At 38.7% G+C, this 14,019-nt stretch overlaps 2 protein-coding genes and 1 long non-coding RNA gene across 3 annotated transcripts; 2 read left to right on the top strand and 1 right to left on the bottom strand.

Annotated features, from left to right (window-relative positions):
• Positions 1-1,861: 1,861 nt before the first annotated feature.
• Positions 1,862-4,357, top strand: LOC141900087 (matrix metalloproteinase-19-like). Its single transcript, XM_074786818.1, has 6 exons — positions 1,862-2,020; positions 2,494-2,608; positions 2,690-2,857; positions 3,441-3,592; positions 3,829-3,980; positions 4,228-4,357. The coding sequence occupies exons 1-6, from the start codon at positions 1,934-1,936 to the stop codon at positions 4,301-4,303; spliced, it is 750 nt and encodes a 249-aa protein (XP_074642919.1). The 5' UTR covers positions 1,862-1,933; the 3' UTR covers positions 4,304-4,357.
• A 1,477-nt stretch (positions 4,358-5,834) lies between these two features.
• LOC141899024 (fibrinogen beta chain-like) lies at positions 5,835-7,035 on the bottom strand. The gene is made up of 3 exons (XM_074785176.1): positions 6,976-7,035; positions 6,779-6,878; positions 5,835-6,478 (listed from the first exon to the last, which is right to left on the bottom strand). Exons 1-3 carry the CDS (start codon positions 7,033-7,035, stop codon positions 5,835-5,837), a joined length of 804 nt encoding a protein of 267 aa, XP_074641277.1.
• Positions 7,036-13,127: 6,092 nt separating this feature from the next.
• Positions 13,128-13,714, top strand: LOC141898225 (uncharacterized). The gene is made up of 3 exons (XR_012618539.1): positions 13,128-13,171; positions 13,319-13,420; positions 13,628-13,714. It is a non-coding gene; the product is annotated as an uncharacterized LOC141898225 (long non-coding RNA).
• The last annotated feature ends 305 nt before the right edge of the window (positions 13,715-14,019 follow it).

Raw genomic sequence — 14,019 nt, 5'->3', positions numbered from 1 at the left:
ACAGTATAGTGCAGCTTTTATTTCGAAAGATATTTTTGTTTCAGACTTTTTTTTATACTAAGTAAAGTCTTAAAAGCTAAAGCAAACGGGATTTATCTAGGCTAGTACCATCTACATTTTTCTATGGACCCTTAGCAATATTCACTCAACATTTTTTTGAAAAGTGCTCAGATGTCCGCCATCAGGCAAACTCTGAACTCATCATTGCCAAAGAAACCATGATTGTGGTCATTATCGGCATTACCAGCGTATCATCGATGGCTATATCCAGAAAATCAATGTCGGCCATAGGCATCCCCTTGCTCAGGTCGTCTACACGTCCATCAATCATTGTCCTTTTTCAGTACTCGGCTACAATTAAATATAGCTGCAGCGGGTTTTACGCTTAGCAGAATCACGCAAACCTTTGCAAATTATGACTAGAAATGAAAAAAAAACTGTTTATTGTCGATATTTGATGCTGATATGACTGGTAAAACTACGTCGCTGTATCATATCACAGTTAGACCTTTTACACACGTACGGAAGCGATAAGTACGGAAGACACCAGAATATACATAAAACACAAAAACTGGTATATACATTAAACACAAAAACTGTAAAACAAAATACATTTTCAGAATTATGAACTTTTTGTGATACGTAGTTGTTTTTTTCGGATTAATGCATCTATCTAGCGACGATGAAACTCAGGCTAAAGTTTCTAAAACCTCGATGATATCGCGGTAAAAAGGAACGCGTCAACAGGACGTTAAAACTGATAAATCTGTCAGAGACTAGACTTATCAACCTGAACTAATGGATTAATCACTAGACTAATGGCTGATCTACTAGTTCTAGTGGTTGATAAGTCTAGAACTAGTCGATCAACCACTAAAACTAGTACACGAACCGCTAGGACTAGTAGATCAACCATTAGAACTAGTACATGAACCACTAGAACTAGTACATCAACCACTAGAAATAGTACATCAACCAGTAGAACTATCAAATTAACCAGTAGAACCAGTTCAGTTATTACTATAGCTGTATGAATACCGATTCTAGTTACAGGTCAAATACAGTCAAACGCAGTTGCACTTGAAACAAATCTGGCTCTTGAATTAGTTCTGGAACACTGCAAGTGTTCACACCAAGTGCGCCAGTCAAACTATCGACAAATGAACAAAAGGTAAAGGGTCATATGAGGCAGTATGCTGTCTCTAATTAGACCATTCTCTTATTGAAAATAAAGACCGACAACCAGCCTATTTCTTTCCGTTTAAAAATATGCTTCCGTATAATTCCGTATAGTATCACCGCGTAGTGTCAAAAAGCCGATGAAACACTATTCGACATTACACTTACACAATTTGACGGTAGACTATAGGACATTTTATCAAAGTACAGACAGGCAATACGCTGACTTAGTCGTCCACAGACAAGACACAATCACACACGCTGAATATACACTCGAAAAAAATAAATTGTGTCTAGATTGCTGTTACATTGTATGGGCCTTGGGAAGGTGTGCAGCCCTAATTCGATTGATAACATAAGCACGCAAACAATCCATATCCTGTTCAGCGGATTTTATCTTAAAAAGAAATATCGAAAATGATCGTTACAAAATCGTCTATATCCTTTAGTAAATCAGGAAATTCGAGCGTAAGTTCACATGAAAGTGCATAAATTCAGGGAAAATCCTGTTTATTTGCATTGAAGTGGATTTCTCGACATAAGCTAATTTTTGAAATGATTTGAAATGATCAATCGTTGCGAAATGTGGGCTTTCTCAGTTACAGGTGCGAATTATATAATACACAACTTTGTTCCTAATCTACGAATCGTATAAAAAAGTTAGCAAACACCGAGGAATTACTATCAGTTAATATCTCCTATTTAAACACTTTCGAAACAGTTACGTTGCGCTTTTTGCTCGCAGTCGTTTGCCATGCATGTTGTCGTAATAACTGTAGCGGCTATAGCCTTTTTGGGTTTGGAGACCAGCGGTCTCTTGAAACGCTCTGTCAATCCAGATGTACGTAAGTCCTTCGGTATTTTCGTGCAATATGATATTTATCTTTATCACGACATTTGGACCATTTGCTGGCTGAATGCCATTGACCTATATCGACAATTTGGAGAATTTAAAATCGGGTAACATCTATTAAATCCTGCTATTAAAGCTAGCATTGAAATATTTTTGGAGCATTTCTACGATTTGTCTAACCTTTTGTAATAATGATACATCTATACATATATGGCGTAAAACAATACAATTATCTTCACGTTTCTAATCACATGTGAAAGTAAGAGACTGAACTCAATCAAGAAATTGTTTAGACATAAGCCAATTTAAATTATAGGTTTTCAAGCTCGGATTTCAAAACATTGAACTGACGGGCATTCCGTTCACGTCTGGGCAAGGGGATTCCATAGACTGGTCGCATTAAACAATTTATCTAAAACTTTTATGAAAAGATGTGTTCGCCTGAATCTATACAATTTCAGGAATACTTAGAAAAAGGTAGACCAGTTCCCATTATTGCGAGGCAACCGATGCTACCTCCAACACACCCTCCGACATCAGGTCCATGCCGGGGCGCGTACGAGGCTATCATCAACAGTAAGTTATATCGAGATGTTTTCATACCACGACGTTCTCTTTTGGACGGGGAAAACAATCGGCTTTCAAAATTCGTTACAGCTCCGGACGGGTTGACGTACGCTTTCACTCCTTACAAGGCGTACATCATGACTACGCGTGGTGTAGATAGCCAGGCCGTCATCAGCGCGCTGTTCTTCCCGGAACCGAGAAATGTGATAACCGCAGCCACGTACAGCCCGCGAACGAAAAAAGTGTACTTATTCGCTGGTAAGTATAAAATCTGATATCATTAGCACAAGAATCGATGATATATTATATCATAGTAAAAAACGAATCAAAGTAAAACTGCGTGCGCGTACAATGATCATTTTTTATCAACTTAGCGGTTTTGGGCGAGTTGGGTAGACTACCTTTATATATTAATGCATTTAAATTTTGTACATATTGTTAGATACTATAATCACTTGGTTGGCTCTATAAATAGTATGGTAAATATTTTGCTAAATGAATTAGATGTAAATAGTGACTGGAATACCTTCCTGAAATGTATCATTGGCTAATTGTGAGAATTTATTAGACAAAGGGGGATTCATCTCACTTTCCGACACCAGAAATTTCAAGCATATACTCCAGGAACACTACAAACTTACAAACTCTACAAAGTTACATTCATGCAACAAATTTAACCTATACAATTAATATAAATTTGACTTTACTTTGGAACATTACTTACCTTCGGATATACCTAAACCAAATAAAACAGCTCAAAATTAAGAATTAGCGCGCACAAGTTAGCATTGAAACAGGAAGATATTTTTGTTTCACGGACATTCTGTTTTTTTTTTCGTAGGAACCCAGTTATTCCGATACGAATATAAAACGGCCGAACGAAGATTCTACCTAGACGAGGGCTATCCGATAGACTATCAGAGAAGGAGTGACTATCCACGATACCCCGATGCCGCTTTTGTGGACAACGGAGGCTGGACGAACATTATCGAGGTAAGAAAACGAGAACAGGCTATTCAGAGGTGACAAGAAACAAAGTTAGGTTGGGATGCTTCCCTTTTCAGACCATGACTTTAACTTGGATTCGAAATGGTGGCATTTGTGAACTGAAATCAATTATCTCACGATCCAAATCACACAAAAAATCGGGGTTTCAAAAATGATTATAGATAAACAATTTCACTTCAAATCACTCCAGTATTTTCTTAATTCTCGATAATCGATTCTAGGGTAACAAGATTTGGTTCTTCGACGAAATTAACATGGGTTCAAGGAGAAATACGGTGTACGATTTGAACAGCTTTTTTCCCAAAGCGCCACCCGGTAGGATTGACGCGGCCGCGTTCAGAGGCAACGCTTATTATCTATTCCAAGGTCAATAGTAAGTATCTTTTGATGTAGATTAGGAAAGGTTCTGCAAATACAAAGTTCAGACATTTAAACAGCAATGTCTCAAAAGAACTTTCGAAACATTCGTCGCACGTAAAATCGTTGAAATAACGTTTTTGATTTCGCTAAGTTTCCACAATTCGTTATCTGGTGATGTTTTTCGATGTCACCAGTTTTGAAGTAAATGTAGCTCGATATTTGGTTAAACGATGCTGAGTGTTCGTTTATTCTCTTTTAAGTTACTACTATACAAGTGCCAACAGAGAGCCCATGGTGGGCCCAATAATGAAGGATCAAAGATGGATGGGCTGTTGATTTTAGAATCCGTTCCGTTCAAGTGAAATCGAATAGACCCGGTTAAAATCGGAATTTGTCTTGATTCAAGTTCTTTGGAGGAGTACAGATTATGTTTATTGTGGTACAGTCGTTTCAAACTATATCGAGAAACGTAACAATTCAGTATCGGGCAATTTTTTTCTTGTCTTTACCTCGACGCTTCAAGAATTCGACACGCTTGATTGAAATATGTATTGTATTACATAACTTCGACCATTGATTTGATTATTGAATGTTTTCCGATTGCAAGAATTAGTCATTAAAATGTCACTGGATATCGCTGGAGAGGGAATGGCCCTAAGTGGTCTTAAGACGTCAAGAAGGAAGAAATTTTAGCTGAAAATTCATTTTCACTCATAAGTATTGTACATATAAATTCAATTGAGTGAGGCCAGTTAAATCTTGGTATGTACATGTATCTTTGTCTGCGGTAGAAAAATTGGGAAACTGTAAAAGAATATGAGATTCGAGATGATGCAAGAGAGTGTCCTGGGAACTTTTTCCTGTTTCCTGTAACGAAACTCTTTTTATCATCCGCGCGTTTATCATTTTTCTGTAGTTTTTTAAAAATGCAAATTAGAATGATTATCCACCTCAAATAACGTTAGGCCCTAGATCTATTGACGACATCTCAACGGTCTTTCCTCGAGAGTACCATGCAGTTTTATCGCTGTTTTATTTTATATCAGTTTATTCAGCAGAGACAAAAATCATTTGTTCGTTTGCACGGGAAATTCATTAAGTAACCTCTTTTTTCACAGTGTTTTAATCCATTTAAACATGATTTCTATTTGATTCATTATTCCCCGTGAAACGGGACGGGGGCGAATCTATCCACGCACCACAACAGCGTTGGTTGCAGCGTACGTGATCGGGCTCCAGGGATAATATACCAATCTCGTATTTTCAGTTAATGTACGGAATGAATTCGTTGGTAAATAATGAATTCGGTCATAACCGAATTTTTCACTAGCCCGTATACGTTCTTACAGACGAGATAAAAAAAAAATATTTCGGAATCAATTCTGACATAATATCTCGAAATGAAATTGCCAAACTTTTTGATTTAATCGAAGTTATTTTTGCTCTGAGATACAATATCAGAATCAATTCCAATACTTATTTTTCAATTTTTATTCAATGGAAAATTATGCTGTCCTGGGTTCATTTCCATTGGATAAAACGTATTGCGAATTTACTCCGAGAACACAATATTTCCATGAAATTCTAAAAAAGAAACCTGAATTGATGACGAGAAATGTAATATTTAACATTAAAAATGAAAGATTTCAGAATTTTAGAATTAATAATGGGATAATATCTCAGAATAAAATGTTTACCATTAAATGGCCAACGTTTCTGTGCGTTCTAGATTTAAATCTCAAAACTAGTTTCCCTCTATAACGGTTGGGTGCAGAGTAATGCTAATGCCCGCGGAATGAATGTATACATAATGCAACATAATATATGCGTATATAACAATAACCGGTGTGATGAAACAATATGGGCGTTAATTATAAATTAATACGATGACTGAAGAAAGAAGTTGCGAAAACAAGGATGCATTTCGACCCGTGACGATAAGGAAATCTGCGCAGCTCTTGCTATACCACCAACCGCCGCCGAATTCAGCAGCGCAGTTGCTGGATAAGTTGCCATTCGCGCGGTCGTAGGTGCTAAACGGCATTCCGTTGAGAGTTTCATTGATGTTCTGAAGAATCGAACTATTGAAGAATCCGGTATCACCGCTGATTTCGTTGACGCTGATCGTGTAGTTTTGTTCTTCGCTGGAAACGTTGAACGACTCGAAGTCTATTCGCGTCGACCGACTCGTATTGTTCGGACCAATGACTGTTAACGCGAACATCAAAGAATATCCCTCGGATGTTTGGTAGGACATGACTTCGGAAAGTTTGTCGAATCCGATCCAGAAATTGCCGGGATCTTCCTCAAATCCGTCGCGGTATTCGGCCCAAGAGCGGTTGAAATATTGTGTTTGGATGGTTCCGGTACGTTTCAGTATTGTGGTATGAGCTCTCTGTCTGTGTCCCAACAAACATAGCACCTCTATGGGTGAACTGCTCGACGGAGGCTGGATTTTGGCCCATTGCCAACCATCAGGCGAAGCGTGCTCGTTATAAATATCAATACAGCCTGAAATACAGATTCACAATCATTTTCAAATTTCGACTTAATCATACAATTCAATGAATACTATCAATGCAGTGGCGTGGTATGAAACATAAACATGATTTAACATCTCAGTGATTTCTAATTTTGCAATTCTAACTATTCAGAAGTTATCTGAAAATTTCTATTAAGTCGGGCCTATGATCAATCGGTAGGTACGACAGTTGAAGTTGTGAACTTTTTTTGCCCTTCCTCCGATAACTAATATCAGGTGAAATGTTTCGCTACCCAGCTAACCGGCGTAAATCAACTAAGTCGTTTTACCTTGGGCTTTTTTCTCACACAACCTTCCGATCCAGGGTGGTCCACAAATACAACGGCGCTGTTTTATACTGAAGCGACCTCCGTTAGCGCATATATCGAACTGAATTGAGAAAATAATTGAAACGGCGTGATACAAAAAAGACTCAATGAAATGATGAAAGTTTTGTCGATGAAAGCTTTCAGACAATCTCACTAACAGTTGCAGAACTTTGTGACGTCACGTACAGTTGCCTATGGCACGGAGTACAATAATTCATGCTCTATGAAGATATTCAGTTACTGCATGATTGCAAACAATAAACATTACGGCGCGATTAACACGAGGTTTGGAGCTATCTGACCGACCGGTACCAGAGCATTCGACAAAAGCCAGCATCTAATGGCCCTTCCATATACTTACAAAAGCCCGATGCCGAATTCATAATTGATCAATTTATTAAAAGGAAATCTATCCCGCATGAGGTAAACTATTGAAAGTAAACTGATCATACGACCTGGGGACATTAATCTATTCTTTTCATCTTTCCAACCATATTTATCCGCACCATTTTAAAGGCACGAAAAGTTCGCCATAATTATCTGCGCGTTTTGATGTGTTTGAAAATTTTGTTTTGGCGCCTCCAAAATCCAAAACAAGACATACGCAATCCGATATAGTGAACCTTCCCGTGCCTTTCAATAATATGATTCATTTACTTAGCCGGAAAATGAGAATAAACAAGAAAATCGAATTTTCAAAGAAATGATGGTGCATTTTGGAAGTATGTGTAAGGTTCAGAGCGAAAAATTTAATTGATGAAACAAAGAGTAATATTGATGACCATTCAGTAAAGTTTGCGAAATATAGTTTAGGAACGCAAACGGTCTTCGTCGGTAAATGTGAGTAAAAATAACCGAGCACTACGGCTGGGTTGTCATTTACACAGGGCTTCGAAGAACATAAACGTGTGTAAATAGTTAACCACTGCTATTGTTATCTTTTTATGTTTATTCATACTCTTTACCGCGTTTTTATCATGATCTCTAAAAGAAATTGTATTTCATACTTTTTCTCATCTTTATTGTTAAACAACCTGACTTGTATTATTACTCAAGGGACAATAAAGATTAATTGAATTGAATTATGTATTTATTTCTGAAATCCCGCCTAAATGGCCCAGATTATCTTTTAATGTCCGAGTGTCTACGATGATTTGGTGTATACGATCTTAGGCTTCACTTATCGTTACCACGCAAACTTATCTTGACGCGCAATTCTGTAACAATGACCGGAAGTAAACCGGAAATTATAAACCAGAATATATATCACAACGCAAACACCTAGTAATAATTCATATATTAGACATGACAATCTGTGTCGTTCACGCGAAAAGCTTTTCGTTCCCACGATAAACTTTTTGTTCCCACGAAAAACATTTCGTTCGAACGAAAAAGATTATTTCGTTCCCGCGAAAATAATATCGTTTTAACCATGTCACCTCCGAAGCTCCGGACGAATTTCGAGCGTAAATCTGCCTTTTTGTGATGAGAAATGAACTTTGGTACGTCTCCCACGCCGTCATAAGGTCGCTTGTATTTGTAAAACGTATAGCACCGCAGTTGACTCCCTTTGTTAACATGAAAGATTGAAAATGCATTTTCTAGTTGGGCGTACGATTCTTAAGGATAACGTCTACAATTAAAGAAATTGTTTTCCTAACCATTAAATTCGTTCTCATAATTTCTCGAAGGCCGCACACAAGGTGAATTTTTCGCGACACACATTTTTCGAATGCAGGTAAAGCTTCGTATTCTTATGGATAGACGACAACATTTTGCACGACTGGGTTAAGCCGGGTTGAATTTTAAATCTAATGTGATCTAAACGTAGGAAAGAAAAATTAAATTAGAAAAAATGTAACGATAATAGACGTTGTACGCACCATGAAAAGAAACTTCCATCCCGGTCGAAAAGCCAATTTCGAACAATCATCAATTTCAGTGCCATTATTCATTAAGAGTTCGCAGTTAACGGTCGCTTCGTCCGCGTAACTGAACGAAAAACAGTTGTCCGTGCGTTTGCACATTCGAGCACATTGGAGGTCACTGTTGACTGCGGTCGTCTTCAATATAAGCGCAACGCCACTTGCTAATGAGAAATTATATTCGCAGCCCGGAACGCTTCTGTACGGAACGTATACCAAAGGCGGTATATTGTAATGACCGACCACCACGGCAATTAGAACGGCCAAAAAATGACACGAATTCACACCCAGACGGAGCATGACTGTTTCTCATCGGCTTCTGGTGACGGTGATTCTATGCCAACGATTGACGCGTTGCGACGCTCGAGTGTCATTTCATTCGTAAGTACCGCCGTAGAGGTTGCGGGAGAGAACGATAAGTTTCTCTGAAACCGTCCTCGGCCTCATTAATAATAAGTTCAAACGCGTTTAAGTTATTGGTTGACTTTCCTACGAGGCGATTCCGCCGAAAAATAACAGAATACGTTAATTTCTAATTCTAAAAAATATCGTTTTTTTAACTTCTATTATGTGTTATGACATGTTATTTCAGACGAATTGTAAGCAGTTCAGTAAAAAGTGAAAATTCAGTAAAAATTTCAATTTCAATTTATTTCACAAGAAAGCATATTATGAGAATATTTACAAATAGAACAAAAATGAAATTAAGAAGGCTTTCCTATGAGGGCCAAGCAAAGGCCATAAGGCCGCTATAGCAAGCACCCTTGAAAATCAAAAAAGGAGACGGAGAGAAAAAGCAAGAAAAGAATAGAAAAGATGATGAAAAATAATGAGGATGAGATAAGCGAAGAGAGTGATTAAGAACAATTATCAACCATTACCAACTTCAGTTAGCCCTTGCACCCGACGTGCACTGATTTGCTCGAACTTCAATCATTACTGAAATGCCCCATCCCTCTAGTCAATGATTGACTGCCGTGATGGGAAAAATTACGCCAATACACATGCTAGCCGGTATCAGGCTGCGTTGCGAAAACGTGTCGCGGTGGCGCGGGACCTCTGCAAAGCGTTATCACGTTGAACGAAGATGACAGTTATCAACTTGCTCGTTCGAAACGGTAGGCCGAGTCTCGATCATCTGTTTCTCAATTGATATTTTGCGCCTGCACTGTTTCGTAGTAACCACCCAGCTCAAAGCAAGGAGAAAACCATATACAATGACATGTACGATTATCTTTGTCTATAGTTTTGTTGCTTGCTTTGGCGATTGCAACATTCGCTTCTACCAGTTTTGTAGTCGGTGATAACACTGAACCTGCAACCCAAACGCGCCAGGAATGGGATCCCGGTAAGATTAGACCACAAGCAAAGCGGTGAAAATTGGTTCCGAATCCATAACTACTGACACGAAAAAAAAAACAAATCGCAAGCGACCCTATCAAGGAAATGCAATATCATTTCTTTTTGGCATCCACATGACTAGGGAGATTTTTCTTAACTAGTCTTTTTCACTTGAGGGAACAGTACCTAAAATCGTACTGTGAATATCCAGTAGATGTATCCTGGTTGTTCGGGTGTTCTAAAATGTATATTCCAACCTTAATATTTTACGTGTTTCCATATTTTTTCAGCCACAATGGAGTGGATATAACCACTTCTAACCACTGGAATATATCGGTCTAGATATCTCTGATAGCGATCTTCCTGTTCTGAGAGAAATACACACTATTTACATGTACTTGTAAACCTACGTATATTCTCCAAGTTTGTATTTACGTTTATCTTCTGTCGTCCACGTTCTGACTAAGGCTGAAGGAATGAATGAATGCTTTATTCTCTCTAATAACAAATAATTAATATACACACATAAATACGATTCGAGAAAAAGACATCTCCAAGAAGGCGCTGTTCTTTCATAGATTATGTCAAAATCTATAATTCAACCATCCACAAGGTAAATTTTAGCGAGATGCACGCAAGGCCGGCCTTAATATAATTGATCGTTGTAAGTCAGTCCGTTAAAAATATCATAGTCTGGTAATTTTGGCACTTGTTCCAGAAATAGATGTCAGGTTAAACAAAGCCGACTGGATGAGAGCACGGTCAGTTAGATTTTCCATAAAAGTATTGAATTTATTGGAAAGAACCGAGAATCAAAAAGTATCCAGCAAACCTCGCCTACTCGGGCAAACACGAAATCGCTTTCTGACTTGCTAATGTGTATTTCCGTTTCTTCATTCCGGTATTTGTTTAACTAGGACCAGTTTTCCGGGTTAGGTGAGGTTTACTGTAATATCTTGTATATCAAGGTACGGACGTTGGCGACCACGAGTCATAACATATGGAAGTATTTTGTCTTTATTTCTACGAAACTATAATTCCATTAAGTTTTAATTATAACAAGAAAATGAACAGCATTCAAAAAGTCACAAGGTATCAACTACATTTAATTAATCCATTCGCAGCTTGACAAAAAACATCAATTCACTGACGCATAAAAACAGTTCTCGGATCATTCTATGATCAGCAAAAGAGAATAGATTTTTTCTCTCGAAAATCAAATTAAAGTTTTCTTTCCTGCAAAAGGGAGCTTATACTGTCGTCGATGTATAAGACAATCCTTATTATTTCACTTCTTTTATACGTTTTTAAACCGTTCAACGCGTACGCCAAAAGCGTTAACAAAGAGGAATGAACTGATTAAATTTTCCATTCAATCGCGTTTTCAAGCATATCTTATTATTCTTAATTGAACGTGGTCTTGAAACTCGCTGACGCCGTCGTTAGCGTTTTTCCAATCGATACACCGCAGTGCGCTCCACTAACAGGTAGTTGTGCCGGAAAGACGCATCTGCATCAAAATTTTCCGAAAAGAACTGACTCATCGAGGAGCCTGATATCGTAAGTGCAAAGGGGACGATTTTGCCCTCGAGTAAAGATCCCAGGCCCTGCCCAGAATGTTTTGGTAAGGAAGACGAAGAGACGAGTTTTCCAAAATTTCAAAGTTGAAAAGATTATCTATTTGGAGTCTCTGCGTAGGAAGCGGATGACACAGTCCCAGACACACTGGTTTATTCAGCCGACACAATCACCCGATTCAGTCACCGAAGATTTCCTCGCCGATTTGATCGCCTTAAGGATAGCTGACACACTAGGCGACGCTATCGGGCGACTGAGTGCGCCGCTGCGCGTTGAAAAGCCGTGACTGGCCGGTTGAATACGGCACTCGAGGCAAACGATCGCCGTAGCCTCACACACTAGGCGATCTTACCGACGATTGCGCATATCCTCTTACGGCAGGGATTCGAACCTCATGGCATCGCTACACTCAGCCACGGCACGGACCACTGCCATAGTAGACCAGGTGCGCAGGTACATGCGCAGCTTTGCTGCACGAAAACTTGCGGCACCAATCAGATTGCTCGTTGTATAATCGCCGAGGTAAATTTCACGGAAGAACTACAAACGGGAAATCCCGAGATAAAATAAAACTGGATATCTGATTGGCTGATAATGACATCATCTAAGCCGCGCGTGGTGCGCACTAGGTCTAGTGTGGCAGGGTTTCGTACCGTGGCAATCTCGATGCCATCAGGTTCGAATCCCTGCCGGGGGAGTGCGATTGCGTCGTGCAACTAAATCGCCCGACGAAATCGCCCAGTGTGTTCCCTGCTACGGAGCTGCATTCAGCCGTGTGTGGCCGCGGACACTATACCATTCGTTGGATCGTCTGGAACGTGTCGTCTGGAGCGTATTTTTATACGTATCCTCAATTTTCTCAAACATTTCTTTTGAATAGTGATTTTCCCAATCACTCGTGATGCTTACAATACGTACAAAGAAATATACATATAACGTATATGATGAAAAACATGAAATACTGTTTAAATGGCTACGATAAAACGATTTTAGCAGTTTTCCCAGAAAATCTGCGCTCTTCATGATAACGCTGTGCACATCTTGACATAACGCATGTACAGTATACTCCTCTCAACTTCTATCCTTTAAAGTCGAAAATCTGAATTTTTTCCTGTCTCCTATGTTAAACCGTACATTTGAATTCTCTCAACTCGAATATTCGTTGAACTCGAACTAGTTAACACAAGTATCGGTTATAACATACATATGACTGCTTTGATGAGTAGGTAGCTTAAGGGAAGGGGAATACTACTTACAATATTATTATTATCCTGACGTTCTTATTTTCGTTTCTAATAACTGAATAAATAAATCATGACAATGATCAATTAGTGTTTAATGAGTTTATCAGTTTAAATACGACGTGTTTAATTGTCCGAAGCCCGAAACATCTGAATCAATACTTTTCTTCAATAAATACCGACTGGATCGGTGTGTTCAATTCAATCGTATTCAATGACAGTGGATCATACAACGAAGATGTCAGTAATCAACTTGCTCATTCGAAACGGTAAGTCTGGATCATCAGTTTCTCAAAAATGATATATCTGGACATAGGTCTTGCACTGGTTCGTCAATTAGGTAACAACCCAGCTCAACGCAAGGAGAAAACAATGTACGTACGATAACATGTGCGATTGATCATCTTTTCTTATAGTTTTGTTGCTTGCTATGGCAATTGCGATTTTCGCTTCTACCAGTCTTGTAGTTGGCGATAACAGCGAACCTGCAACCCAGAAACGTCAGGAATGGGATCCTGGTAAGTTATGTTCACCAGGAAAGCGGCAAAAATCGGTTTTGAATCCATAACTATATTGACGCGATAAAAAATCTCAAGAAAATCTCAAATGAGGAAACAATGCTCAAGAAATATTTCAAATATCCATGCATAGATATATCCTCCAGGTTGTCTGTGTGGTCTAAAATGCACATTTCTTCCTTCACGTCGTTTCATGTTTTTTTTCAGAAATAATGGATTGGGTTTAACCACTTCTGTGGTATACATTCGATATGTCTGATCGCAATAATCCTGTTCTGAGAGAAAATACACGCTATTACATGTAGCACTTGTAACCTAAATTCTCCAATTCCATTCAGGTTTCGAAGGCGTGGCTTTTTCACGGAATATCGTAAAATCTATAATTCAAAGATGCACAAGGTAAATTTCGGCGAGATGCACGCAAGCAATGCCGGCCTTAACACAATTGATCGTACAAAATCAGTCCGTTATAAATAGTCTGAAAATTTTGGCACTTGTTCCAGAAGTAGATATCAGGGTAAACGAAGCCTGACTAGATAAGAACATGGTCAGTTAGATCACGGACCTAGCGTAGGTCGACCTTGCAACGCGACGCGATC

The sequence above is a fragment of the Tubulanus polymorphus genome, chromosome 2 (assembly GCF_964204645.1).
Source record: "Tubulanus polymorphus chromosome 2, tnTubPoly1.2, whole genome shotgun sequence".
Lineage (NCBI taxonomy): Eukaryota > Metazoa > Nemertea > Palaeonemertea > Tubulaniformes > Tubulanidae > Tubulanus > Tubulanus polymorphus.
Note: the sequence above shows the minus strand (reverse complement) of the source record. Positions and strands in the feature narration are given on the sequence as shown.